This window comes from Erithacus rubecula, assembly GCF_903797595.1.
Source record: "Erithacus rubecula genome assembly, chromosome: 22".
Classification (NCBI taxonomy): domain Eukaryota; kingdom Metazoa; phylum Chordata; class Aves; order Passeriformes; family Muscicapidae; genus Erithacus; species Erithacus rubecula.
Window position 1 is genome coordinate 2,780,450 of NC_136674.1, and position 21,278 is coordinate 2,801,727.

At 41.8% G+C, this 21,278-nt stretch overlaps 2 protein-coding genes across 2 annotated transcripts in view; one reads left to right on the forward strand and one right to left on the reverse strand.

Moving 5' to 3' along the window:
- PPM1E (protein phosphatase, Mg2+/Mn2+ dependent 1E) overlaps positions 1-13,296 on the reverse strand; it is a 55,385-nt gene extending 42,089 nt beyond the window's left edge. Inside the window, exon 1 of the mRNA XM_079324856.1 lies at positions 12,490-13,296. Within this exon, the coding sequence (XP_079180982.1) occupies positions 12,490-13,271 (782 nt within the window). The 5' untranslated portion in view covers positions 13,272-13,296. The remainder of the gene's footprint in view (positions 1-12,489) is intronic.
- Positions 13,297-13,406: 110 nt separating this feature from the next.
- TEX14 (testis expressed 14, intercellular bridge forming factor) overlaps positions 13,407-21,278 on the forward strand; it is a 52,206-nt gene continuing 44,334 nt past the window's right edge. Inside the window, exons 1-2 of the mRNA XM_079324852.1 lie at positions 13,407-13,487; positions 20,971-21,064. The gene's annotated coding sequence lies outside the window, so the exon portion shown is untranslated. The remainder of the gene's footprint in view (positions 13,488-20,970; positions 21,065-21,278) is intronic.

Genomic DNA, 21,278 nt, shown 5'->3' on the forward strand with positions numbered 1-21,278 from the left:
AATGGATTCTCTTAAAATAAATGTATTCTAATTTCCTAGATTATTACCTGCCAAAGCTCAGTGGGTGGGCTCTGAAGGCCTACGCTGTCAGGAATCCCAGGTTCTTAGAATCCTGTCATATCTGTCTGCATCCACCCCCTCAGTGTTTCCAGTTTCCCTTCTTCTGCTTCTGAAAGTAATTCCCTTGGTAGCTGTCACATTAAAATATTGGGATTCAGTCTTCCCACTGCACTTTTGGATTCCAGCTGAACCTGACTGTCAACTTTGCTAACAGAAAGTGAGTACAACCTCCTCCAGTGCCTCAAGATTAATTTGCCTTGAGCTAATGAAAGTCAATTTCTAATTTCAACCTTTAATTGTGATCAATAGGACTTGAATGAAACTTATCCAGACAAACAGGGAGAGAACTGATTGGCAGAATCCATGTCCAATGTGGCCATTTAGGATTATGTACCAGCCAGACTGGATCCTTCAGGTATTTTTCAGAATCAGGGAGATGACAGCTCAGAGTTATCACAGGAGCAAATCTGGTGAAGTTGAAGAGCTCAGTAAATGGGTTTAGAGTCCCACAGATTATCACTGGTTTTTACATAAATGCACTTTCCATAAGGTGTCTCACACACTTTATTGGGACAGGTCTGTTCCCTGCAGGTGCTCAGGCCTAAATCCTGACCAAGCCATCACCTCTGACTCTTCACTCCCTCACTTTAAATCACCTTAGAGCATGCACAGCTTATTTCAGCTCCTGGGGCATTCTCTGAGACACAATGGAGAGGAAAACGTCACAATTCTCCTGCATTCTTAATTTAGAACAAAAACCCACCAGAAGATCTTGCACATACACACACTATCATGTATTTAACCAATTCTATATTTTTCATAAGCTCCCAATCAGGTTATTTTTAACTCAGAACACTCATTTGATCTTACTGGTGGCTCATGGGCAAGCTTGTTGGCTACAGATAAAAACTGTTCTAGACAAGGCTGTGCATTTGTGTGCTTTTTTTCCCTATTATTGAACACCATGGGCAATATTTTGCAGAGATAAAATAATCAGAATTATATTTTCAAGCCTGATATCAAGGGCAACACTTCCCAAAGTGCTTTGTTTACGTTTCCATTTTTCAGGAACTTTCCCAATTTGTTGTTCCCACCAGTGTTATGATGAGGGCAACAATTTTAAACACTTGAGTGTAAAATCTCCTTATCATGTCACTTCCCCTTGCTCTAAGTGAGACTGGCAGCTTGTATTTGCTACTCATACTCACAGTAGTAGTCTCTCCTCTTTTCACAGATAGTACTACAATGGTTTTATAACTACACACAGTGAGCAGCAGTAAAAATGTCAGTAAAATTTATCAGCCTTGTATCTGTGTTGAAAAGCCTGCCTTATCATGCATATATTTTGGTTTTTCTCAGATCATGGTTACAATAAATGAATAATAAACCTTTGCAAACAAATACAGAGAGGCAGCATCCTCATACAATTGACTGTGTTGACACAAAGGAGATGTGTAAACTATCTTTGGATCTAGGAGGTGGAAAAGAACAGATGAATCTGTGGAGCAGAATAATACTTGTGGAATGTTTTCTTTTACAGGATACCCCAGCACGTGGGCTGGAATATGGAACTGGGGGAGTTATAAAAATACTTTATATACTATACTATATAGTGTATACACTATATAAATATATTTAATGCTGCAAAATCTTTATTTTGATATTAGCTCAACACATCACTCCACACTTCAATTCTGCCAGCAGCCAGCAGAGAACCAGATCCCTTACAAAAAAGGAGGAACAAATATAATAATTATAAATTTCTCCTAGATGTCAGAAGGAACAAATCTACTCATTACCAATCCCATCCAAATTGGTGTAAATTCATCAGCACCACATTCAGGGGTAACTTGTCATGTCAGTGTCCTGTTTTGTGTGAGATTTCTAAAATATAAGGAATTTTATTTCCCATGTATAAAACCACAATAGGCACTGGTAGAGAATGACAGATTCATCTTTTCAAGCTATTCCTGGAAACAAAAGCATCTCTAGCTGGTTAGACACAGAAACACTGGGTGAACAAGACAATTTGGACCTTCTGTTTACCTTGTTAGACTTGCCTTGTCATGGAAGAAACACTTCACACTGACAAGACAGAATGGTGAAACTAGAGAAAGATGACAATTCTATAAATCCATAGTTATGATCTTTCAGCTGTTGCCCTACAGCTACATCAGTGAATAAATAAGGGAGTGTGGTTGGGTAAGAGGTGCAGTTTTCCCCAAGGAATCCAACAGAATATCCAGTTTTTCAGTGTGCAGAGGGAGGAGTGCTGCAGTTTGTATCGATTTTCAGTGTCCAGCCTCTAACTGGAACTGATGGGGGGATTAGGTGCAATCAGTGCTTTACTGGGAGGTTTGAACAGAGTCTCTTTAGAGAAGGTAACTGAAGTCATCATCCTGGCAATTCCTTTAAATTGTTTGAGCTGATCCAATGTTGCAGGTCTAATTACTCTCACAATGTTATTATTTAAATTATTTATAAAATAAATAATTTTTGGTGGCAAGAAAAGATTAAGAATGAAAGGGATTTTCTTAAGTGGAGAAGAATTTTTTAATGTTTACTTTTAAATCAAAAGTGAATTGCTCTTTTTTTCCCCCCCTTTAAATTTTTCTAACCTCCTGCCCTGCTTTATGTATTTATTCTTCCTTTTTCCTAGAAAAGTAAAACAAATCATCTTCCTTAAAATAAAGGATAAATATAGAATAAATTAATTAACTCAGTTCTGAGACATAAGGGTTTATGAAACTGGAGGATGTGTTAGTTTATTCTTGGATTTAAAAACAGCAATTTTTGTGGGTCATATCCTGTGCCTTTTTATTTAGCCCAAACTTCCTTTGACATTACTTGGAAGTCCTTGACATGCAAAAAACGTGGATTGACCTGCAGAGATAGTGTGGAGCTTGGCATTTCCTTGGAACTTTCCAGGTTTATTGTTGTTTCCAGGATCACTCCCAGGGTTTAACACCTCGGAATGTTTTCTGTTCTGGCTGCCAGACAGCCACAGGCAAAACCAGCACTGTCACACCTCGTGCAGCACCGAAAGGAGACAGCTGAATTATTTTATCAGCCTTTCCAAAAAACCTTTGAGTGCAACCTAAAACAGCTCCCTGAAAAGCATCTGGAGCTGGTAGCAGGATATTAATAGCAAACCCCCATGAAAGCAAGAGCATGAGAAAGCAGCAGATCCTTCTCTAAATTAAAGTAACAGCCCTGAGAGCTCACAGGGATGGCAGAGTACAAACCCAGCCCTGTGGAACCAACTTCAGGAACTCGGCCAGGATAATAAAGTTTTGGAGTTTCTTTATTTTGCAAACCCCTTTCACAGACTGACAATGATTCTCTAAGGAATGAATGGGTGGGTCACTTAGGTTTGTGCTATTATTTAACTCTTTATTCCTCTTTCTGTTTTATTATTTCACACTACTTTAATGAGCTGGGTTTCACCTCTTTATGAACTTCCTCCAAGTGCTTTTCCTTCTTCTTTCTGTACCTCCTCAACAGATGTTGCTATCTCTACTTCAGAAAAATAAAAAAATATACAATCCCCACAAGATGTAAATTCCACATTTATTAACACCTTTGTTTTTATTCCTGTTAAGATGCACAGAGCATGGAAACAGGAATTGCACAACTCCATCAATTTTCAGAAGACAATAAATTATATTGAATAGTTTTAAACATAATGATAATCTGACTATTTAGAGCTCACTGCTTTCTACATTAAATTTTCAACAAGATGGGATGAATTTAAGAAGTATTTTTCAGATTTATTGTATTCTTCTCTATATATTCCCTGTTGACAAACCTTTTCACTTGCATCACCCAAGACACGGGAAGAGTTTGTAAAATTTGGGGGAGGAGAGAAATATTTTTAGGACATTTAGTAATTTTTTAGGATAAACCATTTTTTCTCTAATCCCCAGAGCCAGATTTAGAACTTTGTGGCTTGGCTCATGTTTTTGGAGATGACTTTATTGTATGTCATGGGCAGCATCAGCACTCAGGAAAACAAAGTGAATGTGAATTGTGGGGTGCTAAACCAAAAGTATCTAAAAGCCAAAAATGCCTCTCTAAAATTAGTACCCAATGTAATTAGTGAGGTTTGAAGCATTCTCCATGATCATTTGGGCCAACTGAGAGAGGCTGGCAGCAAGGAGGAAAGTTTAAAGCATTTCATGTTGGTTCTCAGTGCAGTCACTTAATGCAGGCTCAGCTCCTCTCCAGTCTGGCCACACATCCCAGAACCTGCAGCTGCTTTTCTCTCTCCTCCCAGAGGGAATGGCTCCAGTTTTACACAGTGATGACTCTCACTCTGTGTTTATATAGAAGACAATTATTTCCATTGATTTACACAGTGTGCACCACTGAGGTAAAAGGTTAAAAGCTCACACTTCTGTTTTATCAATGCTGGGGGCACTTTCACCAACAATTCACTTCAGGTTAGAATCAATTAATTTTCTTATAGAATTTGATACTTTGGGTATTTTAAAATTTGAACTTTTTGTAAAGCAGAGGAGAGGTTAAGTTCATGTCACACCAGGTAAATCCCTCACTCTCTGGGGAGCAAACTCCAGTGAGAAAGCAGAACTAAGACCAAGCCAACACCCCCATGCTCTGCAAGCACAAAGTGCATCTGTCCCAAACAGAGCTGTTTCTCTAATCCCCAGAAATAGTGAATTTCTTACTTCTCATTACCAAATATTTAGGTTTTTACACAGCTTTTCAGAAGGAAGTGATAATAAGACAGCTGAATGCATAAACTCATTTTAGACAGGAAACTTTATAAAGAAATACATGAACTCAATCATATTTCCTCCAACACAGCAATGAGATGACAACAGAATGACAGCACTTCTAGGAAAAGCTCAGAAAAGCTTTAGTTTAAAATATATAACTTACTGAATTCCTACTTTTTATGCAGGTTGGAATTTTAAAACATTTATCACTGTTGGGCCCAGAGGTTCCAACAGGAACTGAATGTTTCAGGTGATCTATTACAAGCTCACAAACCAAATATTATATTTTTAATATTTATTTTGTTGAGAAAAGAGGACAACAAAAAAATCTGTTGAATTCTCAGCTAGAGCATGGAAGTTTCAGCCTTGCAGAACTTGGAGTTAGGGCTGAAAGGAACAGGATCACTGTGGCAGCTAATGAATCTACCATGCAGATCACTGTTTGTAACACTAACAAGGAACAACTCCCCACCTTCATTCCAGCTCTCTGAACCTCGGTAAGAAGGTCATAGCCTGAGGTGAAAGGAGCAGCCCTGGAGACAGTGCCAACAAGTTAAAATGCTAAGAGCCTATTTTTACATGCTGCTTCTATTTTTAGTTACACTGTGTGGAAGTACAGAGCCTATGAAAAAAGCATATTCTCAAATGAGAGAAAGTATTCAAGTTCTTTACTGCAAATGAAGAGCAGAAGAAACTGAAGTTGAAAAATTGTTAGGTACAATTTACCAGGATTTACTGGATCATCAAAGGCCACAAAAATAGCTTCAAAATCCTATCCTGTGAGAAAAATAAGGAGCTGCTCACCATTTTACCCAATTAATCAAATATTCCTTTTCTTGTAATTGCAATTTCCCACTTCAGGTTTGTGTGCATCCAAACCCATTTTCCCATGATCAAAGTTGAGCAGCCACTTTGTAATCCTGCTCTGCCACCAAACCCATCCAGCTTGGGAGTGCACAGAGAGTTCAGAGCTGGGAGCAGCAGCACAGCTTCAAATGCTGCCTCAGTTACTCAATCATTCCTTGCCCTCAGCTGTTTTCCATCCAATACAAACATAAACTGAGGTAATCCTGCAATCTGGTTAACTTGTTTAACTTCTGTATTAATTATAGAAGTACCCAAGGGCAGCTATTTCCCACGCACTCCTAATTTATGGCTCTGATGATTACTTCTTTATAAAATGTCTTATTAAAGTCTGGTAATGTTGTTTCTTCCTAATGAAGTACAAAGGCATGGCAGAAATGTTTCTGTAAAACAAGTCCACAGTCTGCAATCATTTTATCTAATCACTAGTGTGTTATAACAACAAAAATCTGGAATATTTGGTTAGTAATTGAGATTTCAGCCAAGGCAAACAGAAGGCCCTAAAGTACAACTTGTAGCAATGGCCACTTAGCAGTGTAATGGGTTCCTAACATGTCACACACACATATTGTCCAGGATACATTTATTTTTATAATCATTTGCATTACATAATTGTGATTGCATTGCATAAGACAGTCTTGCAGCATGCTTCAAAGAACATCTAATGTTTAAAACTGCTAACTCCATTCCATCTCATTTCTCACATGTCTTTCCTAGACAGGGAGGAGAAAACAAACCAAAAAAGAGCAGGCACCAAAAAATGGGAAGAAAGAAAATGGTGTGGAACAGCCAGAGACTATTTCAGAGTATCAAATTGAGTAATAAATAGTATTCTCATTATCTGTGTACTGCATGCCCTGTTGCTTTTGCTTTTAATGTGATCATGTAAGCAATTTAGCCAGACAACAAAAATGAATGAGAGCAAACATCACTGACACAGCAGCCAAGGCACTGAAACTTCTGCTCACAGAATCCAAAGCAAACTGAAAATTTAACCTTCTATGAAAAGAATTGAGAACTCATGACTGAGTTCTCCAAACAACAGGTGGAGAAATACTCTGCCACTGATGAAGGAAATTACAGTGAGGGATTTTAAGGATAAAAATGTTAAAGAATTACCAAATAAACTCTCCAGAGGAATGAAACTCATCACATCCAAAAGGTAGAGTCAAAAGTAGTTCCATACAATGGCCAATAAGATTTTAGTTTCAAGAGTGGTTGTATAAGGTCCAAAAAAAGAATGTGTTAGCACAGATCTAATTCTTCAGTCAGTTTGTACTGAAAAGCAAACAGCCTCACTTAGGAGGAGCAGGATCTGTGCAAATTGCTCTTGGGTCAAAAGAAAAAATCTTTGTGTGAAAAGCTCCTAACAGCATTAATTCCCTTTAATGTGTTGTACTACCAGCAATGTTCATTGAAATAAAAGCACTGGAATGAATATATTTCCATAATCTGTTCACTAAGAATGTTTTTTTTTTATGCTATATAAAGCAACTTCCAAGCACAGTCACCCTTGTGCTTGAAAAATTCAGCATTCTTTTAATCATAAAGTAGGAAGTTTTGAAATGTCACCTTATATGTTAACCACTACAAAATGTAAATCTGCAATTTAGATAGCTCATTTGAGCTGATACTCCCTTTTTTTTCAAAAAATGAGTATCAAAATATTTGATTTCCTTCAGTATTTTTAAAAGTGTGGGAGGACGAGCTGAATATGCCTTAGAAACAACAAGAATCCCTCAATGTGTAGAGAATTAGTTGTGTTTGGAAAATGTTTCTTTCTTAACACCACCTATTTGTAGATAATAGTGATTTCCAGGCTAAAGGGGATGAAATGTTGGTGCTGTGACATCACCAACACCCAAGACATGGGTTCTTTTCAAGAGTGACAAGGCACTGCCAGCAATACTGAAGCTCCTGACTTTCTGCACACTCTCCTGTGGGATGATTTAGGATTTCTTCAGAGAAACACCAGGATTTCCAGCACCAAAATCCCTTGGGTGTGATGTCAGCATCCTCAGCCAGCTCAACAACCACCCCTGGCAGGGATTCCCAATCCTGGAGGAGCTCCTGTGAGACTTTCCCACAGCTACATCCTCAAGGTGGGAAATCCCAAACTGGTCTGGGTTGGGTTTAAGAGGGACCCTTTAAGATCACCCAGTGCCACCCCTGCCATGGGCAGGACACCTCCCTCTGTCCCAGATTGCTCCAGCCTGCCCTTGGACACTTCCAGAGATCCAGAGGCAGCCAGAGCTTCTCTGAGCAACCTGTGCCTCCCCACCCTCCCAGGGAACAATTCCTTCCTGATATCTACCCCAAACCTGGATTACACTAAATATTCCTAATATGGAGTCTAAAAATTCCCTAATTGAATGTTCTCTATCCAATCTCATTAGCCATAGAAAATGGCCCAGCCAGGTGCAGCCAGTATCTCCTCCTCATTCATTGTATCATTATCATTTCTATTGTAAAACCTCACAAAAGATGATGAAAAAAAGCACCATGTTAAAAAGGATGCAATGACTTTTATTTGTTGCTCCTTGTGATTAATATTAGACATGGCAAGTAGTTAATTATATTTCTTAAAAGGGCTTTGAGATTGCAATCAATAGAATTGATTATAAAAGACAAATTATGAAGGAGTAAAACATCACAGCCTATTTAATATGATGCTAAGAAAGCCCATCCAGCATCATATATGAATTTCAATTTAAAGTGACAACAATGTCAACTTTCATGTGACAGGGGTTTAGAGAGCAAGTTAAAAACATGTATATCTGCTATTTAAAGGAAGAGAATTCCATCTCTCCACTCAACAGAGAGGGAGATAGCAGAAAGAACAGTTTTCAACAGCTTATTTTATTTAAAAAAATATTTTTGCTCATGGAAGATTACCATGATAAAGTTTTCTTTAGCTTAACATTGAAACTTGGGGAGCAAAATCTCCATTCTCATTTACTGTCCAGTGTTAAAAGGGTGAGGCTACATTGCCTTTTTTGATTTTTTTTGTAGTGGGAAATTTGCAAGCAAAAAATATTTTCTCTCTTGAAGACAAAGGATCAATTAAAAGAACTCACTTCAACTACTGCATTTTATTGGAATCTAAGTTTTCTGTGAATGTTGCACAGTATTCTGTGAAGAAATGTAAAAGGACAGTGCTTAGAAGTTTTTCTTTTCATGTTCCAAGTCAAAGTAAGGCTTTTGCAACCCTTAAAACAATCATGTTGTCATCAGGGACTCAGTTAAGCACTTACAATGATGTAACAATAAATTTTAATTTGATTTTACTTACCATCTTCTGCAAACTCAACACTGGAGAAGCAGGGCTACTTTCTAATCTTGTTTGAATTAAATTTGAATTCCTAAATAACATTTGAAAGCACAAATGTTGTACCTCCAAAATTACTGAAAATAAACCTGAACCTAGAAATGATACCAACTAGATTTATTCCCATTAAAGCTTGGGGCAAAAAAGGAGAAAAAGAGAAGCAAGAACATACAGTTGAATTTTTCAAAGTATTTCATTTGCACAGGAAAAAAAAAAAAAAAATTAAGTGTAGCAGCAAGACAAATTTGTTCTTCCTGGTGACACAACTTGTAAGAGTCTGGCTGTGTCCTCTCTTGGCAAGCACAACTTTGCTGATTTGGTTTTGGAAGGTCTTGTCAAGAACTGGCTTTTGAAATGTGTCAGGTTTAATAAAAGTATCAGTAGGAAGAGGAAGAGACCAGAGCATGATATGGAACTTTGTTATATCAAGTTAGTAACTTCTTCCTTTAGAATGAGTCAAAAATCAGGTCTGATTCAGCAGGAGCAAGTGATGAAGTCTCATATTTAACATGTTAAAGCTTTAGTATGTTTGTTTTTACATAGAAATTATGGAAATTATCTATTTTTCTCATGATAATATGGTCTAGCTGTAGCCTGAAAGTTCATTTTGTGGTTATCAGCCAATGTTCCAAGGCAATCCCCTTCTGACTGTTTTCTCCATCTAATGTACCTCCTATTGATGGGTTTCATTCAGTGGAGGGTCACTAAGAAGGGTCACACTGTGCCCATTTTGTGGCATTTAGACAGATATAAAGATTACATTAATCTAATTTTCCAAGCATATGTTGCCTCTGGGAAAAAAACAAAAACAAAAACAACAAAACTAAACAAAAAAACAGGAACAGGAAACCTCAAAGGAGAATATGAGTCTCTTGGAAAATAGCAGGAAAATCTCATAAATAAGAACTCTCTGATACTGATCTACACAGTGGCAGGAGAACATTATATTTTGTCATGATTAGCAATATGTTCTCATTTCTGAAATGGTCTTACTTTCCTCAAAAAGGTCTAAAGCTCTGTGCTTAAAATAGCTGAAAAACAGCTGTTGGATTTTTCACAGCAATGGGTTTTATCTTCATGCTACATAGAATGCAAACCATTCATTTGACTAATATATAGTTGCAGAAAACATGCCTTCAGAATAGTCTCTCCTGCTAATGACAAACCAAGGAAATATTCCCTTTTACAGGAGTTTTCATGTGTTTTTATTTTTTAATTTTAACTATTTCATAACTGTTTGGCACAAGAGCTGCTTTATTCACATGCATCAAGTTTCCCACCTCTGGAACCATCTGACAGCCAAGTTGAACCCTTGGCTGTAAAGGGTGAAAACATTCTGCTTTTGCCTGTTTTATAGTCTTGTCACATTTTAAGTTTCTCTGGTGACTGGAGAGTGAACTAAAAATACAGGACCATACCTGAAGAATACTTTTGCATATTTGCACTTACCTCAGATTCCACCATCATTCAAGAAAAAGCTATTTCAGTTTAGCTCTGTCTTAGGGGTTGTTTGATTTGGCTAATAATATTTTTAAATGTTTTATTTAAGCCTTTAGGAAACTATTTTCTTCCAACATAATCCTCTGCTCCCTTGATTTTGAGGTGGACCTTGGTTTTTGCCTAGAGAAGGAAGCCTGCATTGATTTCATTGATTTCACCACAAACAAAGCCAGGGGATGCTTCATTCAGTGGCCATCCAAAGATTTATACTAAAGGCTGAAAAAACCCTAAGAGCCACAATCTGGCAAGAGTTGTCTCTATAAAAACATTCCTCTCAAAAGGTCTTTTTTTTTCTTTGGCTTATTAATTTCAACCATGAAACTGGGGAATCTGGGGTATGGGGACAGGCAAAGAGAGAAGGGGTGGGGGAGGAATTCCAGTTCAAAATCATTTCATAGCTTTACTTCAAATAATATACTTTCAGAAATTCTGCACGTCTAAAACTTTATTCCCACTACCATGACTTTGGATTTCACAAGCCTGTTTAAAAATAACCCAACAAAACACGTCCTAAATAGGTAGAAGGGACTTGCCTCTCTGCTCCCTACCACATCCTGTGAATGTGCTGCTGTATTCCAGAGACTTTCCAAAGGTGGCAGGGCGAGCATGTGTGAATAGGAGAGCTTTGTCCTCTGCAGCTATCATTGTCTTGTCCCTATCGTCCACAAACGCAGAGGGCAGCTGAGAACTGGATAGAAACACACCGTGCAGTTGTAAAAACCCGGTTCTTTTCTCTCTTTATTTATTTATTTCTGCGACCGAGTAACACCTCTCATTACAATTACCGGCTCAATGGCAGAAAATCTCCCCGGTGTGCTGTGCAGATTTTCACAGCTTCATTTGTCTCCTCCTGTGGCATCAGTTTAAAAAGGTTCCTAAAGAATTGCCACTAACAACCGTTTCTATTTCGAGCCTTCAAAGCCGGAGCTGAGCACAATACAAGGCACTGGTAACTGATCTTTAGGTTTCAGTCCACAGACTTTCCACACTGGGAATAGATCCCATCTGTTTCCTCTTTATGCACCAGCCTTTAGAAAGCACAGATCTGGAAACTGCCTCCGTACAGAACCGAGTATAGCCGGCTTTCCCCAGCTGACGGCAGAAAAATCCCCATGGTTATGGACAGCTTTCTCCCAAGGTTTTCTACTCCTCTTTTCTCCCCAGTCTGTGAATACACGGTGTGGTTTTCTCCGTGTGCGGTGGGTTTTTTTTGGAAGGGTGAAGGGGGTTGACCGCCTCTTTCCTTGCCCCTTCTTCTTTTCCCCTTTTTGGCAGAGGTTTCCCCCATCTACCAGTCCTCACAGGGGGAACATTTCAATTTCAAGCCCCAGCACAATCAACCACAGGCAAACCCCCCTCCTTGCTTTGGCACCAGAGCGTGAGAGATTTCCCCCACCGCTCTCCCTCCCCAGCAAGCTGCTCTCCAGATGGATGCTCGTGGCTCTCCCTTGTCTCTTCCCTTCCTCTGTCCCGGCCAGAGGGAAGCAGAGGGAGAGGATGGATTCCTTGGGGCAGGGACACGCTGTGACCCCGGCATGCTCAGCACCACCAAAGTCCTGAACTCTTTTGCCTCAGGGATCCTTCCTGTCCTCGCTTCCCTCCTTCAGCCCCACATTGAGGAGTCCCTCAGTCTCATATTGGAGTTCCCCTCAGTCCCACATTGCAGAATCCCTCAGCCCCACACTGTGGATTCCCTCACCCTCACTGGGGAGTCCCTCAGCCCCACACGCGGGGGTCCCTTCAGCAGCACAATGGAGGTTCCTCTCAGCCCCACATTAGGGGTTCCCCTCAGACCCACACTGGAGGGTCCCCTCAGTCCCACATTGGGGATCCCCTCAGACCCACACTGGAGGGTCCGCTCAGTCCCACATTGGGGATCCCCTCAGACCCACACTGGAGGGTTCCCCTCACACCCACACTGGGGGTTCCTCTCAGCCCCACACTGGGGGTTCCCCTCAGCCCCGCGCCCTGTCCCGCTCCCCTCAGCCCGGCACTCACTACTTGTAGAGCTGCTGCAGGCAGAGGTCCAGGCACTCGCCCTCCACCTCCTCCTCCGTGATGTACTCCGAGAGCGGCCGGGGCAGTGAGGGCAGTGGCGGAGGCGGCGGCGGCGGGGCGGGCGGCTGAGGGTCGCCGGCTTCGCCCTCGCCGCCTTCTCCTTCCTCCGTCTCGGCGGCCGCTCCCGCTTCTCCCTCTGCCCCGGGCTCCTCGTCAGCGTCGCCCGCGGCTTCGGCAGCGGGAGGGGGAGCCGCCGGCTCCGGCTCCGGCTCGGGCTCCGGCTCGGGCTCGGGCTCCGGCTCCGGCTCTGCCCCGAAGGGCCCGCGGAACTCGCCCAGGAACAGCTCGAGGAAGCGGCGGTAGGTCTTCTCCTCCGCGCTGCCGCCGCCGCCGCTGCCCGAGCCGCCCGCGGCCATCGCTTCGCATTCCCGGCCGCCCGCCGGCGGATCAGCACTGCGCCCGCAGAGAGCTCCCTGCCCGCCGCCGCCGCCGCCGCCTCCTCCTCCCTCCCGCCGCCTGCGCGCGCGCTCCCGAGCCGGGCCCGCGGGGCCGCGCACGCCGCGGGGGGTGCGGGGAGGGGGGGAGCGCGCCTGGGCGCCGGGAGCGCGCGCGGCGCTGAGGGGCGCCCGGCGGGGTCCGGCGGCCGCCCGAGGGGGCGGCTCGGGCCGCGGCAGCGGCGGGGGAGCGGGAGCGGCGGCAGCCGCGCCGCTGTGATGAGTCATGCGAAGGCAGCCAGACGCGTAGGTTCCTCGCAGGAACCCGGAGGAAACCTGAGCGCACATCGCTTGTTACCTAATCCCTGCCTCCTTCGGGGCTTCCCTGGAGCTTCCGCCGCCGGCGCCTCCGCGGCTGCCGGAGGGTGCGCGGGGCCGGGGCGGCAGCGGGGCCCGGCCCTGAGGGGACGCCGCTGTCCCGCCGGGCCAGGAGCAGCCTCGGAGAGCGGGAGTGACACCGGAGCGGGTTTTCCTGAGGGGAACCGGCCCTGAGCAAGGCGGAGGGTAGGTTTAGTTCAGGTGTTCGGAAGGAGTTCTGCGCTCTGAGGGTGCTGAGGTTGCCCGGGAAGGTGTGGCTGCCCCATCCCGGCATGGAGCTCTGGACACCCAGTGGAAAGTTCCTTGCCCATGGCAAGAATTGCAATAGATGGTTTTTAAGTTCCCTTCCAACCCAAACCATTCCATGACCTTATGATAAGTTATGTATTACACAACATCTACTCACTTGTGAGAAGCTAAAGTTGCTACACCAACCAAAACTTAAAAGATAACCTGTCAGTGGGAGACAAACTGTAGTGAATATTCTCTTGCTGTCTAATAAATGTCTTTCATTTGTGAAAGGCATTTTGACTTGTTTTATTCATTACTTCTGGAAAGCTATTTTCAGAGCTATCAGGTCCATAAATACCAATAATGAACAGGTATAATTGCCACACATTTAAAATAGTTTGTACACATGGGAGGGAAATACATCCTTAATGTCAGATATACCTTGAAAAATGTCCAAATCACGGGCCCCATATGCAAAAAGATCCTCAAATATTTATGTATTGTAACAAGGACAGTGTCTTGCTGAAACCTGTTGTTCTCTGCATTGTAGCAATTACCTCTGCACGTCAGGTGCTCCTGTAAATCTGTTTGGTGAATTATTTTAGAGCCAAACTAATTTTAGAATATTTCCGGCAACTGCATTGACTGATCATATTGCAATCTTGTGAATATGTAAAAGCCCTGAGAGTTAAAAATGTGATTGTCACACTTAGTCTTAGTCTTTCACAGCTGACAGTGACAGAAAATCGCATTGCTTGTCCTGGAAGGTTATTTCTAAGCAATATTTTTCTTTATTTTCTATTTAACACTCATTTATTTAGGGAATGCCAGGTGGGTTTGAAGGGTAAGAAACACTGAAGAGTAAGAAACATGGAAGGGTAAGAAACATTGAAGGGTAAGAAACATTGAAGGGTAAGAAACACTGCAATTTGTTTTGAGCTGAGAGCTCCCAATTGCAGCTGAGGATGTCACTGCTGGATCTTGTTGTTTTGTTTTTTTTTTTTTAATGTTTGTGTGTTCTGCATCATCAGTGAGTCACAAGCCCCAGGAGGATGTATATCAATGCAAGTATCACAAAGCAGTTTGAACTTCATGGCCACTTGTTTTTCACTCAGAATCCAAAGGCAGTTGGAGTTTCTAAGAAACTATAATCCAGATAATCTTAATGTAATACGATCTGAATTATAAAAATTCCTGTTATTACAATGTCATAGGGAAGTCACAGCTGATTCAACAAGATGCAAGATCAGCTTCATGTTTTATGACAAACAGCAATTAAAACTACCTACGAAGAGATTAAAAATAATTTAGGCAGTCTTTTCTAAATTTTTTTAAATTTTATATATCTTTTTAGTTGTTTCAAACAGCACAGAAGAGTATTGGGAGTAATACCTACTCTGCTTCATGTTGAAATGTTAAAGTTACCAGATGTCCTTGATTCATCTTGGCAGTCCCCATGTGCTTTTCATCATTTGTCTCGTGGCAGAAGACACTAATTAAAATGAAATAGAGTCGAACTCCACTCTCAGGACACTTTGTCAACTTTTGGCACTCTGGTCAAGCCGGGATTGTTTTGCTCTGATATGAAATAGGGAGCTGATGGCTCCAAGCCATGCTGACATTTGTTTCTGGCAGGGAAAGGTGGGAAGCCATTGCCATTAAGCTGGAACACGGAGCATACGGTGGCTGTGGGTGGTGTGGCTGAGCCAGGCAGCAGGAACCTGCTGGCCCTGCTCTCTGTGGGGCCACTGGGGTGGCCAATTCCCCCAGGAGGAGCCACCCTGCTCCTGGGTGCTGCCCAGGAAAGGAAGCTCTGAGCACCCACTGATCCCTCAGAGGGTCTGCTGGGTGCTGTTATGAAATGTTTGGAGTGTTCAGGAACTCTGGGAGCTAAATTTAGAGTGCCTGGCTGTGCTCTGGTTGTCATTGGGTGGATGGTTCTATGGGATGAGGGGAGGTGGATGGGATAATCTCACAGTTCACAGCATTCTGAGTCTGAGACCATTGGAAATCATCTGGAGAATGAGGCTTGCACTTGATCAGAGAAGAAAACACAGGTGTTTGTATCCTTTTCAGCTTAATGGTGTTGCTTTTTGTTTAAAAAAAGAACATTTTACAGCATTGTTTTAAAAGAAATCTGTTTCATTTACCCTTAAATGTATGCCCTCCTCTTTCTCATTTGCTGTTGAGAAATAAGCAGGGTTTGAACAGGCCTTGGGGAGGTGACCTGAATTGTATGGAGGGCAAAAAGAAGTGCATTTAAATTCTTTGTAATCTTTGGAAGTGACTCCTATGGCCTGATAAACAGAAGACAGGTAGGGTCATGAAGAATGCTTTGACAATACTTAACATACCTGTGATACATGATCTGATACCATACAAATGAGTTTCATGGCAAAAATCCAAAGGTAAATGCCTCTTCAAAGTAGGGCTTCTTTCTTCAAAAAGTAGGGCTTTTGCAGTAAACCTGAATTAATTTTAGCAGCTATATTCAGCTTTAATAATTCCAGTTGCTTAAGACTAAAGACTGCAAGAATTTGTGAGGAACAGCAAGAAGAGTCTTGTTGGCAGAGTCAACATCTATCAAACTGCAGTTCATTTTCTTAGGTTCAGTCTGGTCAAGTGCAGCTTTAAAAAGCTAAGTAATTTCTCTCACCACAGTTTTACTGCCTCCTTGACCATAACAAGGATTTCTTTGGGATGTCAAGACAGCAATTCTCTCTTTTTCTTCCTCTTACTATTTTTTTTTTAATTTTTTTGAGGTCAAGTCAGCTTTTCCAGATTATTAGTTGAAGATCATTCTGAAATATTCCCATACATTGCAAAACACGGGATTTCAGGCCTGAATCCCACTTCCAGCTGTCATGGAAATTTCCAGTCCCATCCCAAAGGAAAATTCCATGTTCAGCCTTCCATTCAGACCCCTGCTCAGGAAAGGGAGTGCTTTGAATTAATGTCCCACTCAAATCCCATTGATGCAGCTCATTCTAAATTCTTTCAACAGTCTCAGACCCAATGATTTAGCCACAAAAACCTCTGTTCATTTCCCAAATTCATGAATGAATGGCCTTAAAGAGATGGATTTATGCAATATAACACTTACTATCAAAGTGTAGTAAGCAGTAACTTTATCTAGTAAAAAGATTAAAAAAAGTGTTACAATCTCTTATTGACACATTGCACTTTATAGACATTTTCTTGCTAAGGAGACAACTTGTTCTCTAGCCCAAACCATTTTAATTTAGTAACATATATGATACAAAAAGAATTACTGAGTGTAGTTGTAACTGTGTTGCTAAAATTGCAGCAGTTCACACTAAATAAATTAAGAGTATTAGAGGGATATGTGTCAGAAATTTAAACCTCCAAAATAATGGAAACTGAGCAAGTATTCAAACAGCATATTTGTGGCCTTTGAGAAAAAACATTCAGACCCATTTGTTGAGGCAGAACCATTTGTTGAGGTCTGTAGAGTTTCTTTTTTACTTTCCTATATATGTTATAAAATATTTTAAACATTCCCCCTTCTCATTGTTTGAAACTAAAATGTGATTTATTTTTTTTTTTAATATCTCAATGCTTCTTTGGTTCAGTTTAAATCAATGGCAAGTAATTCTTGTAATAAAATGAGCAGTATTAGCTATAATTCTTGAAGGATGACTTAGTAAAATACAGACTTTTCCATGCATTCTTTTGGCACATAATCTAACATTTTTACTGCTTGTGTAATGATGGAACTATTGGTTTTAATGCCATTTATTATTTCAGTAGATAGGGTTCAAACTATGTGTGGAGCTTAAGCTCTCTAATAGATAGATAGTGGATATTGTAGGAATATTTCTTGCTTGTGGGAAGCAAGACAGGAGCTGACAGTTTAACAGTGGGTGCATTTGTGGGTGAAATTCAGTACTGGGAAAGAGGCCAGTTCCCGGTGATTTCATTCTTCAGCAGAGAACATGAACGCAGGCATCTTGCTGCAGCCAAAGGAAGCCAGCTCCCCTGACCCTAATCATCCCAAATGAGTGCATGGCCAGCAGCCACGAGCCACCGAGTGCCCGGCGCGGGGAGAGCAGAGGGAAGCCGGAGCAGGGAGCAGCTGGAGCGGCTCTGGAGCCGCGGGGCCGCTCCCGGCACTGCCAGCGCCGCCTTCCCCTGCAGCCAAGGCTCCCCGCGGGGCGCTTAGCACGGCCCTGCTGCTTTGGGAACACAGGCTGACCCCCTGCTTCTCATCCTTTTAAAGATTGTTATTTCCCTTCTGTAGTGTTTGTGTCACTGCCATGTCAGCAGTGCTCTGTTTATTCCGTTCCTCTCCAAGGATAAGAAAGTATCAAACCATACTTCTAAACTTACCACGTGTCTTTCTGTCTTGGTTTGGAGGACAGGTGTCAGCCAATAAAGGCAGAAGCTTCTCTTTGAAATGGAGAGTGTAAACCCCCTTTCTCCAAATTATTATTAGAATTTTTGAAATTAAGGGGCTCTCAGGCAAAAATAGGGCAATTAGGAATAACAATTCTTTACTAGGAAAATTTAAATAGAAATACAGTATTACAAAAGAACAATCCCATCCCTGACGGAGTCAGAATCCAAGCTGTCACCCCATCAGTCAGTCAGGGTGGTGGCAGCAGTCCCATTAAATGGTGGCTGCATCCTCCTGCAGTGGCAGATGTGGCTCAGCTGAAGCAGTGGTCTTGTAGAAAGGTGCAGTTTTCTTCTGAAGGTCTAGAGATGATGTGGAAAGTGCTGGTTTTCTTCTGGAATCTAGTGGAAAGATGGGTAACTTGCTGTCCAAAATCTCATTTTTTTATTTAAGTAGGAAAGGCTTGGCTCCTCCTCTGGCTGCAGCATCTCCCAGTGGGATGATGTAATTTTATCAGTCATACAGTGGGACTCAGTGGCCCAGCAGCAGATGATATCTCCTGGAGGGAGGATGGATTGTGGAAAGATAAAGATGATTGCCTCACCTTGTTTTAAAGATGACCCATTAGCAGATGGTATGTGCCACAGAGATAAGGAAATCACTACTCCACCTGGGTTCAACAGATGGGGCTAGAATACACATTTCTGGCCACATCAACCCAACACAATTTCATATAGAATTAAACAGTACAACACCTCTCAATGTGCTTTTCTAAAGAATTATTTTATCCTGAACGTGGTCAGGATAGACAGTCTCTTTGGAGAACCCTTGCAACTTTCCTATCTTCTTTTGTTCAGGACAAGGATGGAGTTCAAAAAGCAGGCAGTAAGGATTTCACCTTTGTTGTTAATCCACGAAATACCTGAGAATAAATCTCATCCTAAATTTAATCCCCCAGTAAAATAACTAAAGGAACAGGAACTGAAATTGAACAGGAAAATGGTAGTTATATTTTAAATGTACTTTTCTCAACTCTGTATTCAGCACTCAGGTTAGTGGCCCAATCTCCTTTCCACACAAATCAATCACTTTGTGACTGACTTCAACAGGAGACTGATTTCCTACCTTGAACCTTGGCTGCACCTTTGTACCTCCAGTGACGTTATTTCTTCTCCATGTTTTCTCCAATTTACTCTACTTAGAGGCTTGCAGGTTCCTCACTATTTCATAATGGAAAAGGTGCAAAACACATCAAATCAGGAACAAATAAATTGTTATTTTCCCTGTCCAAACTAAAGCATTTCAAAGCAGGACTCAGGGCTTGAGAATTCTCCTGTGACCGCAGTGTTTGTCTGCTGCCAAGGCCTGTGGTGGGATCTGGATTCTTGTTGTGGTGACAAAATAAGTTCCTCCACCACAAGTAAATGTCGTCCCCACAAAATGGAATAATTTCAAACTCAGCATGACAGTTAAAGCCCTTGGCTTTCAGCAAACTGGGACTTAAGCAGCAAATCAAACAACCCATTTTCTTTTTGATGCAGTGCCATGAGGTTGGCTACATAGAATTTCACTTTTTGTGCAGTAATAAAATTCTCTTCTGCCCCTCACTGTTGGGCACTGATGCTGAGACATGCATGAGAATTCCAGGCACATATGGGGAAAAATCAACTTGCCTGGAAGATTTACTGGTGAGGCAATGGTCAATTTTTTTCTTTCTCTGCAATTCTGAGCCTGGAACAGCTTCCTTGTCTCCAGCAGATGAGAACGAAATCTGGCTCATTTAATCTAATTTTGTCTCCGCCAACAGATCCTTCTCTCAGTTCTGGTCTGCAGAGCTGATTTTTATAATAGCTTCAATAGGAAAAAAAGAGAGAAAAATTAAAAAATCTCAGCATAGAGAGCCTCCAATATTTCCTCTGGACATTTTGTATCTCCCACTGTTAACCAGTAACTGTGCATCTTTTTTATTTGAATAACGATGCCCATAACACTGGAAGCTTTAACATTTACTCAGCCAAGACCATTTATCTTGTTATAACAGGATCAGCATCTCAGCTGGGGCTTCTGGATGCTACTCTACTACAAACAAAATTAAAACCACCAGTCAGCTGAAATTAATAGTATATGGGAGCCACACTGTTACTCTGCTCACACACGGAAGGACGTGTGGAGGGTGTTAAATCCCAGCACAATGCGCCGACAGAAATGGATTTTTCCATAATTACCAAACCCCTTAGATAGCAGCTATCACCAGGAACCAGGAGAGCTCCTGAAAATATTGCTCCAACATTCCTAATGGATGGTTTTCCTCGTGGCTACGTAGGCAAGAGGTGCCAGCCCCCCCCCTCCTCCTGCCCTGCAATACGTAGGAAGCCTTTATTCCCAAACGGGAGCGTTTGCTTGCTGACATCACATGCGCCAGGATCCTTTTGTTTGCCTGTGTCTCCTGCATTGAAATGTTTGTCTGAGTCACAGATCCCGCTGCCTCCCTTCCCCTATGTCATGCTGCTTGCTTCAGAGCTTCTCCCTGACTCACAGTTTTTAAATTTTGACACAGCCCAGTTTGCTGCATGGCAACTCAATACTTTACCCTTTAATATTTTATTATGTAATTTTTATCTAAACCCTATAATGATGCAAAAGCCACTGCTTTTTTTTTTTTTTTTTTTTTTTAGCCTTTTTTGAATAGAGAGATTTTATGACTCAGATTCAGCACTGAATTTCGTTTCAAGGCAAAGTCAGTTTAGTGTATACTAAATAAAAAATTCAAGATAGTGACTCCCACAACTTGAATTCTCCATTTAGCTGCTGGCTGAGTTTCCTCAGCTCTAACATTACCAAGTGCTCTGCCAAAAGGGGTCATCTCTGTGCATGTGTACAAACACTTCTCATAATTGAAGTAATTACTATTTTGCAGTGCAGCACCTTTCTTCTCCTCTAATAATCTCCTTGATTTGTTTTCTCTTAATGAAAAGAGGACAAAAAGCTGCTGTGCTTTCAGTGTGCATTCATTCTCTGGGCTTAGACTTTGGAGCTGCTGATTCTGCTGGTGCCTAAGTCTGGGTTTTCTCTTTATTACAGCCACGAACAAAAGAGATCCTGATTGCAGCAAGAAATGAAATGAAGAAGGTGGAAGTCAGGGTTATGCAGCAGTTTGGTTCAAGCCTGAGCCACGGTAAAATATTCCCATTTACTGAGACAGGAACATAAAATTATCGTGCTGGATTAAATCCTTTGTCCTTCAGATGCAGCCTTTCATCTCTGTTGTTGCCACTGCAGGATAAATGAGAAGTTCAAAGCAGAGCTTTGCTTGTCCTTGCCCAAGGACTTTGCAGCAGGTGAGGGCTAAAGCCCCACTCTGGTGTAGCACATGAAGCTGCATTTCCCTT